Source organism: Schistocerca serialis, chromosome 1, assembly GCF_023864345.2.
Source record: "Schistocerca serialis cubense isolate TAMUIC-IGC-003099 chromosome 1, iqSchSeri2.2, whole genome shotgun sequence".
Lineage (NCBI taxonomy): Eukaryota > Metazoa > Arthropoda > Insecta > Orthoptera > Acrididae > Schistocerca > Schistocerca serialis.
This window is the reverse complement of record NC_064638.1, coordinates 387,183,834-387,196,790: the sequence shown is the minus strand read 5'-3', so window position 1 is coordinate 387,196,790 and position 12,957 is coordinate 387,183,834. Positions and strand designations below refer to the sequence as shown.

Sequence of the window (12,957 nt, the reverse complement as noted above, 5' to 3'; positions counted from 1 at the left end):
ACTGGAGACACATGGAATGACACCAGCACAATAAACTCTATTTCGGTGTGCGCAGCAGCACGCTTGACCAATGTTTTTGCTTCCCTGATAAAATCAAATCAGGTTACCTGAAATACATATCTACAAAGATTGAATTCGATTCCCTGTTTGGGCTGCTTTCTGCTTTGAAGTATGTCACACTGTTCGCTAAACCATAGTCCATGATTATTATATATATTTGACCTATGAAATTAGCTCCTGGGGCAATGCAGTTAAAGCAAACACACACACACACACGTAAAATGTTTTTTCTACGATGTGTGCTTTTTTTATACATAGATCACAGTACATTTACATATTAATGGTATTGGTTGACAATAACGAAGAAGTGTTTCCACATGCCACTCAAGCTGTAGTGTGTAGAAGAAACCAGATCCCAGTGCATCACTTAAGAAGCACAACCATTTTCCATGCCTGAAAAATTAGTCCCTTTAACTTTATGAAGCCACTTGCCTTCCACAATCAACTAGCATCTTTCAACTCTCCTGCATTTTGGCACATCCTCAATCTATTTAGGTTTTTACCAGATGCCACAACAAACACATGAAAGAATGATTTTTAGAGAGCAACAGAAAAATCAAATTGCAATGGTTTTGTACAGTGACATGCATCATAGATCACACTTGTAAGAAATGTTTATGTCACATTCTTTTATGTATAAGAAAAATTATTAAAATACCATATTAAAATTTGTGCAAGATGTGTGAACATTTAATTTGTTATTACTGTACTCTAACCATGGCATAACAATAAAATACACACTAACGAAATCATGGACTTTCCTTTCTACATTTCAATTACAAAGCTGGTCACAGTTACAAGTGTCATTTCTCTTACAAATTCTAAATAAATTTATGCAACTAACATATAAGAGGCTTGTATCATCTGACAGGTGAATAAGGCTGCTACAATGGAGCATCCCCACCCACCATTACCAGATATCATCCTGAACTGGAAAAGCTTAACCACACCCCTCGCCAGGACTTGGATAACCAACCATCATGCCCTGAAATGAGGGACATCCTACCCAAGATCCTACCCATCTCCCCCAAAACTGCACTCCATCGCCCACCCAACCAACACGGCTTTCTAGTCCATCTCTATGCCATTCGTGTCCGCAGCTCACGGTCTAGTGGCTAGCGTTACTGCCCCTAAATCACGGGGTCCCGAGTTCAATTCCCGGCCGGGTTGGAGATTTTCTCCAACCCAGGGACTGGGTGTCTGTCTGTGTCATCACCATCACCATCACCATCACCATCTATGCCATTCCCACTCCGAACCCCTTGCCACAGTGATTATATCCCTGTCGCAGACCCAGTGCAAGACCTGCCCTATCCACTCACTCCAGTATGGTCACAGGCTTATCCTATCCCACAATATTATGTACAGATTTGTTAGTCCAATAGTTTGTTCAGATTCTGGTAATGAGAGCATAATCTGGTTATGTATGCTCTTCAAGCACTGTAAACTGACCTCTTAAAAGATCTTTCAATACACCAATGGCACAATAATTTCTGTTGACAAACTCTTGTTAATATAGCAAAAAATAAACTATCCAAAACTAAATAGTTAATTAACTATTAAGTGAAATTTTATTATTGGATAAGACATGATTGACCAATATTTATTTCCTATTCCACTTCTTTACCTCTTGATACACTTCTACTATCTGTATAACTGAAGCCGTATTGAAAATGATTGCCAACAGGATTTTTCACTGCGGCTTGTGGAAACAACAGTGGAAGGCACTGCTCCAGTTTTGGGCAATAATGCCACTTTTTGAGGCGAAATTTTAGTTGCATGTGAAATTGCAACTACTTCTAAGAAAGCCCTAATACGGAAAATACTCTGTAAATCTTTGTGAACAGGCACTGTTCTGAATTCTTTTTTGTTAAGCATCTTTCACTGTGAATAATACAGGTCTTACTATAGTTCAATTCTTTTATCTTGGCGGCTCGCGCATGCCCGCCTAGACGCGGGAGATTGCTGCGTTGCCAGTTGCACACGACGCACGCGCCAATAGAAGCAGCGCCATAGTATAGCATAGTTCGCAAGCTTACGTTTAGGGGGGAGCGCGCAGTTCGTGAAGTAAAGCCACCACGGCCGCATTAACCCTTTCGCTGCTACAAAGACGTGCTCCCTGCATTCCGCGTTGTGAGCGGTTTTGTCACTGCACTGCTCGCCTGTGCAGACACATTGTGTTCCGACTGCTTTGACACTCTTTTATCATTCGATTCCACAAAAACTATTTGGCTCAAAAATTAGATTTTTACCTATCTTCTTGACTGATACCTTCCCCCCATAAATGACTTAATTTTGTTTCGATGTTCAACGCAGTTATTATGCAGCATTAAATATAGTAAACCATTGCACGAAATTTTGAAGAGTTTGCAGAGGTAAAAGTCCATAGAGTATACTTTCCGGATGGTCGATTTTAGTTGCCACAATGTTGAGAATGAAATGTGGACAAGATATCTATATATTTCATTTAATTTAAGTACCACATAAGTGTCGTATGTAATATTGAGAAATATTCCACCTTTCGCGACTGTAACAAAAGTTTTACTTACACTGGGCACGTTTGGCTTTATTTTAAAGCACTTCAATCAATCAAAAGGAAGTAGACAAAATACATTAAACAAAACTGTGGACTTACAAAAACATTAGGACTTGAATATACCGTCTGTCAGTGAAGTGCTCAGAGCTATGTCAAATATAATTTTGTGTGTGGCACATACAAACAGCATTTATTTGCTAAAACACTGATGAGCCAACACAAACGTTGAATATTGTGCTACCGGAGCACAAAATTACGAAAGGTGACTTGGCAATGGAGGACACAAAGTACATGATGCTTCAAAAGAGAGAAACGCGTCTGGTCTAAATAAGTCGCTTATTACAGTTGCAGAAGAGGGATATATTTCAATACCATAGGTAAAACCGCGACTGTGGAACAAAAACAAGAAATAGAACATGAATACCATTGTGTATGTGCCATACCTTTCACCGATGGAAGTGCTTTAAAATAAAGCCAAACGTGCTCAGTGTAAATAAAACTTTTGTTACAGTCGTGAAAGACGGAATATTTCCCAATATTACATACGACATCTATGTGGTACTTAAATGAGCTATTGTTATACAGTAAATTTTATATGAAATTTAGGTATCTTGTCCACATTTCATTCTCAACATTGTGGCAACTAAAATCGACCATACGGAAAGTATACGCTATGGACTTTTACCTCTGCAAACTCTTCAAAATTTTGTGCAATGGTTTACTACATTTAATGCTGCACATCAAAACAAAATTAAGTCATTTATGGGGGGAAGGTATCAGTCAAAAAGAAGTGTAAAAATCAAATTTTTTGGCCAAATAGTTTTTGGAAATCGAATGATAAGTGTGTCAAAGCAGTGGGAACACCATGTGTCTGCACAGGCGAGAAGTGCAGTGATGACAAAATCGCACACAGCGCGGAATGCGGGGAGCACGTGTCTGCAGCAGCGAAAAAGTTAATGAAGAGGCAAAGCAATAGAAATTTCGTTCAAACGAATAAAATTCGTGAAGTAAGCCACTCCAATATTGTTTTTTAAATAAAGAAAATATTAAGCACCACACAAGGTTCGAACTCATAACCTTATACTTGGCAGCCCAACACCTTAACCGTTCTGTTATCTCACCTCATCAGACAGTGTAACTCCATAAGGACTCTTAACACCTCACGCAACTACTTATAAACACTGTTGGTATGACTATGAATTACTCACGCTTCGTCGAAGTACGATAGGAAATAAACAATTACCGCTGTTGTTTATTGCGAAAAAGCAGTTCGTGAGATTGAAACAAACATCTTTCCTTGCTATCGCCTGAATTAGGAGTCTTATTGCTTGTTTGGTTTAATTAATAGAATATGAAGCAATTGGTATAAAGAATGCTTTTTCCAAACTTTCTATAAAAGAAAGTCTGCTATCAAGACATTGCTTTTGTTCTATTACTTTATTTATGACTGAACGTTTCTAAAACTGAAGACACTCGTCCGTGCTCTGCACTGCAGTCGAGATGTGGCAACGTCGTTCTCTGTTCATTGGCTGACTGTGTTTTGTGACGTCAGATGCGCAGAACGAACCTAAACTCGGCCGCCAAGATATATGACGTGCACTTTAGTATTACTGTAAATTAACCCAAGTAGCTAAATTTAAGTACTGGTAGTTAAGGTTCATGTTTACTGTACACGTAGCAATACCTATTGTTGAAGACATCTTTTCTTATTGTACACAGGGCAAGTTACCCATGATAACCAGTAGTGTAATCAAGGAAATAATAAGTTAGCAGGATATAACCAGCATCTATTCAGTATAAGCAGACACACAGTTAAGTAGCAGCTTTCTTGCTAATTTTACGATGTTAAATTTAGTACGAGAAGCAAAAAATAATTCATATCATTATTTATGCATTTTCTAACAGCTGTTTTTCTTTGTTACCTTATAGCATGAATTTTTCTATATTCATTCCTTGAAGTGATCTGTGGCACACAAAGTAATGACTGTCATGTGACTGTAGCTAACATTTCATCTACATAAGTTGAACACTGACAGTTGAATTTCTAGCAACCGGTAGCAGGAAAAGTACTCAACATATTGGAAAATCAAAAGAATGTCTTATGTCAGCAAAAATCAGCAATGTGTAACGTTTTACTGATCTACCACTCAAATGTGTAGTAAATTACTAAAGTCTGAGTAGTAAGTGTACTAAATTACTACAGATTGAGAAGCTGCCTGTTCCTATTTTACACACTGCTTCATCCACTAATTGCCATTATTGTTAAAGGTAGATAATACTGACTACACAGCAGAAGAAGTGGGAGCCAACTTTACAACTGTTAGTTATTTTAAACAATTTGTTAAGATCCGAGAATTTTCTCTTCCCATGCATGTTGTACTTTTATAAACTAGTGAGCATGTGCGTTATCTTGCACTTCAAAGTGAATGAATGAAAAATCAGTAAAGGATACGTGTTTTCTGGTAATGACACATTGTAAACCATCAGACTGGATTTTTTGCTGCTATTTTGAGAAGTAGTAGCAGACGTTCCTATGCTTTTTGCAAGTTCTTTTCGTTCCATTTGATTTAACATATCCACAGTTGGATCCGCATCTCCAATATTTGAAACAGCATAAGCCATCCATGTTTCCAACAGGTCGTCTTCGCTCAAGTTGTAGGTACTGCATAGTTCGAGACCTGGAACGTCAGAAAATACAGGAACACCATTACCTACTATGTCAGAAAGAGCACAGCCACATCAAATCTGGGGGGGAAATGGCCCGAACATTAATAAATGACAGACTGTTCCTTGTGTCCAAAATCAATGTGAAAAACAGACAGTTAACAAGATAACCTAATTACATGCCCTTGTGGAGTAATAAAAACCAATTAAATACAGCTCCATCAATAGGATTCTGAAAGAGATGCATCTTTGAGTGGTAATAGGAGGAGATACGAGGAGACACCATGTAGAATTCTGAAGTTGAAGCAGTTTTGAGGAACAATAGACATTTAGAATATACAGCCAATACCATTTATAGCAATGACATTTCTAATGATTTGTGGGCTATAACAGCAAAATCTAACTGTCCTATCTAAATCCTATGTAAACACTATACTTAAAAAATCACTTAGTACAATATCGCCTACTGTGCCACATCATCTGAACAACAGATTCTTTAATTACATATTCAAAGAAGTTTATTGGTTTTAACATCCAATGTTAATTTTTGTTTGTGTAAATGCAAAAAACAAACAAAAGTAACTGATCGTCTTAAGTGGAACAGTATACTGTAATATATGTTACAGCGCTGTCTCTGCTGTGATTGTAGAAAACTAGAAAAATTATATTTCAGTGTGCTATTTTTCCAGTGCTCAGAAGTAGGATAATCATATATTTGTTACTGACATTTTGTGGTCACGTATTTTGGACATTTTAATGTGTTAGGTACAGTACATCACCTTTGTACAACATATTAAAAGACAAACAGAAGAAAACGTAGGTCTCCAGGAATTTTATGTATAGAGAACTGTCTTTTCATTTTGCTGCTGTTAAGCTTAGTAATACTGTAACTGGAATGAAGTTGTGTCATTCATGACTATTATTAGTATACTGAATGTACAGCAAGTTTTTAGCATGCTCAACATTTTATCACTTTCATTCTCCAATACTATGTACGACATTATTGAAAGGTTTACATTGTGGCTACTTTCTTCTTCAATTACTCAAGGTTTTTACATTTTGCTGACATTTTATTGCTGTACATACTGTATAAACATAAGAAAAGTTCCTCTTTAGGCACTCTCCACAAATACGGTAGACGTACTTCATTTCTGCTTCTTTTTGAAGTGTTAACTCTATGGCAGCCTAAAATTTACATACGAAATTTTTACTAAAAAGACCAAAAATCTGGTTTGTACAATCTTGGCTACAACAACCGTAAACTGTTGGTCCCTTCACGTTGTCTTAAAGGAAGAATATAAAGTGAGAAAGAGAATCACAAAAAGTGGCCAGAGAGAAAAAGAAGTGGATGGAAAAGTGGATTACAGTGACTGAACAAGACAGTAAAGGAAATTAGAAAATACCACTGCCGGATAAAGAAAATTAGTACACCTTTCAGAGATTTCCAGTTCACTCAAGATTTATTGTTGCAACAGTGCATATGTAGTACATGAAATGATTACATTTACAGATCAATAACATACACGGTTCTGAGGTACCAGGTATCAGGCAATAGTGAAACACTTATACTAGTACATGGTGTAACCTCTACAGGTGGCAATGCAGGTGCTAACTGGCATTCACCCAATTCTATAGATTATGAATACTGTCCTGGGATATGTTATGCCATGCTTGACATGTTCATGTAGTTCTGTAAGAGTTGTTGGGTGATGTGTTGCACAAGTCAGTTCTTGTCCCATCACATCACACACGATTGACTGAAGACAAGTTCGGAGATATTTTTTTAAATTTGTTTTAGGGCACAAAAACAACTAGGGTCATATGCACCCATGACAGAATCGTAGAACACAAAAGGAACAAAAAAGTGTTAAAATCAACTACACATTAATCCGAAGTGACTGAAGAGAAGACAGCTGAAAACAGGGATGTGGAGAAAGGTCTATAAAATACGCCCTAGAGAAACAGGGGCCTTGAACTAAAGATTAAATGTCGTTCACCATATTGCTAAGACAGATAAAAACTAAAACTATGTCGACTGGCTGTATGTCATTCACTAAAATGGCCGATAACTCACACAGCAAACACAAATTAGATTGTAAGTGGTTAAAAAAGGGCATTCCGTCAGGAAACGGTGGACTGTCAAAGGTTGAGGGCAATAAACACAAAGTGGTGACGGAACACCACTTAACAAATGGTGATGGCTAAAAAAGACAAGTGCCCAAAACACAACCTAGCTAAAAAGATCTCATGGCGAGAGGGCCAGGAGGAGGTCGTCCAAGCCAATGGCAGAGGCTTAATAATCCAGAGCTTGTTCCCGTGAAGGGAGGACCAGTGGTCATGCCAAAGTGAAATAACCTGCTGACAAGACAGCAACACAGAGATAAACTGAGGGGATGGAAGAACTAGTGGTCTGAGATACGAGGACTGCAGCCTTGGAAGCAGCATCAGTGGCCTCGTTTCCTGTCAGACAGATGACCAAAACCCACATAAGCATCACAGGGGCTACATGAAGAATGAGCAAGTGATAGCTTTCCTACACCTGTTGCACTAAGGGATCGACATTGTACAGCAGACAGAGGCTTTGAGGGCACAGAGAGTCGGAGAAGATAACTCAATTGAAAAGCCTGTCACCAATTGTACTATGTGGCCTGTAAATGCTGAGCAGTGTTCTAGAAACTTATACCAAAATTGTCGGTGCCAGTGGCGAAGGCATACCCAACACCATGGTCAGACCTAGAACCATCAGTGTACACGAAGGTACTACAGCTAAGTTCCGTGTGAAAGTCATGAAACTGAAGGTGATAGAGCAACACTGGAGCAAATGAAGGTCAAGGTGAACAAGGGCCGCCGCACAAAGCCAAGATGGTGAAGGGTTAACACCCACCGGGAAAGTGGCAGGTAGTGTGAAGTTAAGCTGCTGGAGCAAGAGCCAAAAGCGAACTCCAGGAGGTAACAGAAGAGGGACACACCCCATACTGGCAACCAAAGGATTCATCGAAGGAGGCATTGGGTGGATGGCAATGCATGGCAGACAAACGGCATGCATACCTGCTGAGGAGAAAGTCACAGCGGTAGTTTGCCAGCTTCTGCATACAGTCTCTCAACTGGGCTAGTGTAAAAGATGCCAGTGGCCAAACAGATGCCACAGTGGTGGATAGTACTGAGATAGCAAAAGAGGGTGGATGTGGAGATGCATAAACGAAACATCCATGGTGGAGTTTTGAACGGACAACAGACCGCTACAAATGGAGAGGTGGTTCAGTCTGCTCCCCAGGTAGTACCACTGGGTACACGCAGGACATTGAGGGACTGCATACAGCAGGCCGCCAGGTAAGACACATGGGAGGACCAAGGAAGTTTCCTATACAACAGATCACAGCAAATTTCGGATGGAAAAGAGAAGGTTATAGCCTACGCTTCTAGGACCCTTACAAAAGCAGAGAGAAACTAAAGAAAGGGAATGTCTTGCTGCGATCTGGGCCGTGTGCAAGTTTCGACAGGATTTCTATGGAAGGCCATTGACAGTTGTTACAGGCCGTAATTCATTCGGTTTGTTGACAGGTCCTAGGATTCAACCGCGCGACTCACCAGGTGGGCATTTAGTCTTCAAGAGTATGATATTACCATAGTGGACAAAAGTGGAAGAAAACACCAAGATGCCGACTGTCTCAAGAAACCCTGTGCAAGACCATCAAGACTTTGGTGAAGTTAGTGACTGTCTCGCAGCACTCCAGGATCTCTCTGCTGAGCAGGACGACGTCAAGATGTCTCAAATTATGCTTGCTTTAAATCGGTCAGAGGATGTGAAAGGAGAATTTAAGGTAGTTAATGGATTACTTTGCAAGAAAAACGTTGATCCATTTGGAAAGAGGTGGCTTCCAGTGATTCCTAAACACATGCATTTAGATTTTCTACAGAAATTCCATGAAATGCCTGGGGCTGGACGTTTAAGATTTATTAAGAGATTTTTCTGGCTAGGTTGATTTACGAGTGTCCGTCACTGTGTCGCACTGTCAAGAGTGTCAGAGGAGAAAGGCAGTACCTCAGAAACCACCTGGCCGACTCATACCAATTCCACCAGCCAAAATGCCTTTCCAGCATGTTGGGATTGACCTCCTCGGACGATTTCTAACGTCTGCTAGTGGCAATAGATGGATTATTGTTTGCACTGATTATCTGACACACTATGCCAGTACAAAAGCTGTGAAAACAGCCGAAGCATGCGAGGTAGCCAAATTCATCGTGGAAGACACCATATTAAGACACGGTGCCCCAAGGTCATTAATTACGGACTGAGGGAAAGTTTTTCAATCGAATTTTGTGACAGATAAACCGTCGGTGCAACATTACTCATCAAATGATGATTGCCTCCCATCCGCAAACTAACGGGTTTACTGAATGCCTTAATAAGACCTTGGCAGACATGCTATCAATGTTTGTCAGCGTTGAGCAGAGCAACTGGGATGAGGTGCTACCTTTTGTGACATTTGCCTATAACACCACCAAACACGACACCACAGGATTTACGCCATTTTTCCTGGTGCATGGGTGTGAGGTGACTACAACGAGGGACACACTGTTTTCATTACATCCTGACGTTGACTACACCGGCCAGGTGTTCACCAGAGGCTAAGGAAGCTCGGACGTTAGCTCAACTCCACATGCTGCAGGCTCAAGAAAATTATCGCCGAAGGTACGACTCGAGCCACTGCCCTGTTGTCTACCAGCCTGGTGACCTCGTCTGGATCTTCACTCCTGTTCCGAAGGTTGGCCTCTCTGAGAAGCTCTTCAGGCGCTACTTTGGACCTTATAAAGATGTAAGGCAGTTGTCTGATGTTACTTACGAAGTTGAAGATTTCAACCCTGACATAAGACTACCAAAGATCAGAGATACGGTCAACGTCCTTAAAATGAAGCCCTATAAGGATCCTGCAACCCAGGGTAAATTCAAAGCTTCAGCGACAGGCAACAAGTGGAAAGGTGATAAAGAGTGTAGTGGCAAAAGAAGTTCTAACAAGAAGAAGATCAGTCATCGGGAGTCGGAGTATGCAAGACTGATGCCTTGTTCCCGGACTAGGACAACGTAACACCAAGACGCTATTCTCTTAAGGAGGGAGCAATGTCGCAGAAGAAGCAGAGTAGCACCATGGTGTAGTGGTTATGATACTGAACTGTTGCATCAAGGGTCGTGAGTTCAAAACTCACCTGGACTGTACAATTTTAATTTCTATATTCGGTTTGAGTACATTCTAGAAGTATCCACAAATGTCAAGAATCATTGTACTGGAACGTTCTGTATCTGTATGTATACTTCATGTGTTTGGGCCGGAGGCAGTTTGCTCCGCGCTCTTGTATGTGAAAGTGCTGAATAAACCTTCGTTAAGTGAAGTTAGTGTTCGTCATTCATCTAATTACACCTTCTTCTATGTGACAATATATTAAAGGATAACACTCACAAAAAGGACCAATATAATATGTAAAAGCTTAGCTTTTTTTGTAACTACAGTATGTGTGTATTAAATTAAACCATTAACTTTCCTTATTTGCATGTCGCACCACTTGACAATGATGGTGCTATTGGTTGACTACATCACATGTCCTATGTTCTGAACATGTGCTGTCTTTTTCTGCGGGATCACTTTATGTAAGATAGGATTGACTGATGAAAGTCCATTGCAATCTCGATTTTAATGCCTTGGAACTAACAGGCTGTGTTTGGTGGAATTCATGTTTATACTTCTGTAATACAAAAAAATGCAGCATATATGTTGCTGCGCATATAAGATCTTTACAAAGTACTTTTTTTTTAAATGCATTTTGTTTCCTGAAGTGCCGGGAAGTTATACACCAGTGTATAAAATCTTTACCATTCAAAGGATTTATAAGTTTTACAGTTCTGCCACTAACACAGAAACAGAATTTTTTTTTCCTCGTCTGCATATACAACCTGATGCAGCAACTTCCCTGGCCAGGGTGATCTCTGAACTCCCCCAGGGGGCTTGCTGCTCTTTAGTGGGTTTGTGCTTAGCTAGCATAGGGACCCGGCCTTTGCAGCATCTTTTCCCTTCGTGCTGCATGGCTATCCTCTTGCTATCTCCCCTCTTCCAAAGTCGTGAAAGGGTCTTCTACTTTATTCTTTCTGTATGATCATTCTGTAGTCTTTGATACACCAAATCCTCCAGTAAAACATCCATTTCAGTCAAATTATCTTCACTTGAGAGATGTGACTGTCAGCTGGAAGAGTTAGTAAAGCTATCCTCTCTCATGGACTGGATCTCTCATGGACTGGATCTCTCATGGACTGGATCTCTCATGGACTGGATGGCCACCCTTTCTCTAGATGAAATGCTACTCCATAGGGGTGGTGCTCAAGGAAGTTTGTGGGAGAAGACCTGTCTGCCTGGTCATCAGGAAAATGGGACCAGGCTTGCTCCACTGCACAGATGAAATCAGTAATGGAGACACTCCTTGGTGTGTGAGCAACATTTAAGCCTTTCTTCAAGGCTAACAACATAGTCATCTAGTTTCCCATTAGATACATTAATCAAGTTCTGTCGATGGGTGTTAATGTCAGAGACAGTAGACTGAGTACAAAGTCAATTCTGAAACATGAAGATGAGGCAACTGATTTACATCATCTTGAGCTGACCGACTTATTGTGTATTTAATTATACGTGTCAGTCCACATGAAATAAACCAAAGGTCTGGTTCTTTACATCTCAGATCTTGATAACTTTTTGTATATCAGTAGTAGCAGTTGCTTACATGAAGAATCTCAAATTAGAACTTCGTTTGGCCATTCATTTTGCAGTTATTAATTTTTGAAGTTTTCAAAGCTCCCTAATTTTTGTCACGTTTTGCAAACTTAAAATGGCAATTTCTCAAAAACTACTTGACCTACAGACCTGAGGTTTATATCAATTTATTCAGTCTCTTATAAGGTTTAAAAATGCATGCGACTTTAATACATTCTTAAAAAGAGTTGAATTTTGTAAAACCATTTTCTTAAATTCAAAAATTTGACATGTTTTGGTTCTGAAAAAGACATATGTTACTTATATGCTATTTGTAAATGTGTGTGCCAAATTTCATGATAGTATTCCAATGGGATCATTTTAAAAATAAATTTTACTTTAATCAGGGTGTCTACGCGGACAAGGAAAAAAAATTCCCGGCTTTATTAGTTAAAAATACACTTTCTCCCGGGCAAAAAAAAAAAACTTTTTTCATGTTAAGTGACAGTATATTTTCCCATAGAAATGCAAAATTTATCGATCCTTTGAATAGTTATGGTTTTAGACACAGGCGTAGAATTTCCCGGCACTTTGGAAAACGAAACTCGGGGTAAAAGACACGTTTTGGAAATATCTTTGATGTGCAGCAACATGTACACTGCATATTTTTGTATTACGAAAGTATACATTGGAACTCCACCAAACACCGCATGTTACTTTCCGGATCATTGAAATCAAGATTTCGATGCGCTTCTGTAAGCCAGTCATAGCTCATGTCATGTAATCTCGCCAGCCGATGACAGCGGGTATTCAGAGCATAGGACACTTGATGTAGTCAGCCAACAGCAACATCACTGTTAAGTAGCACAAACACACAAACAGGGAAAGTTAATAAATGTCCGATCTTCAGGGTCCAAATTTCTTCTAAATGTCTCGTCATCAAAGAGTTGATTTTTGAACGAG

At 39.7% G+C, this 12,957-nt stretch overlaps 1 protein-coding gene across 1 annotated transcript in view; it reads right to left on the bottom strand.

Moving 5' to 3' along the window:
- The window catches only part of LOC126471078 (DNA polymerase alpha subunit B), a 93,581-nt gene that overhangs the window by 37,982 nt on the left and 42,642 nt on the right, over positions 1-12,957 (bottom strand). The window contains exon 2 of the mRNA XM_050099153.1: positions 5,049-5,274. Coding sequence (XP_049955110.1) covers positions 5,049-5,274 — 226 coding nt within the window. The remainder of the gene's footprint in view (positions 1-5,048; positions 5,275-12,957) is intronic.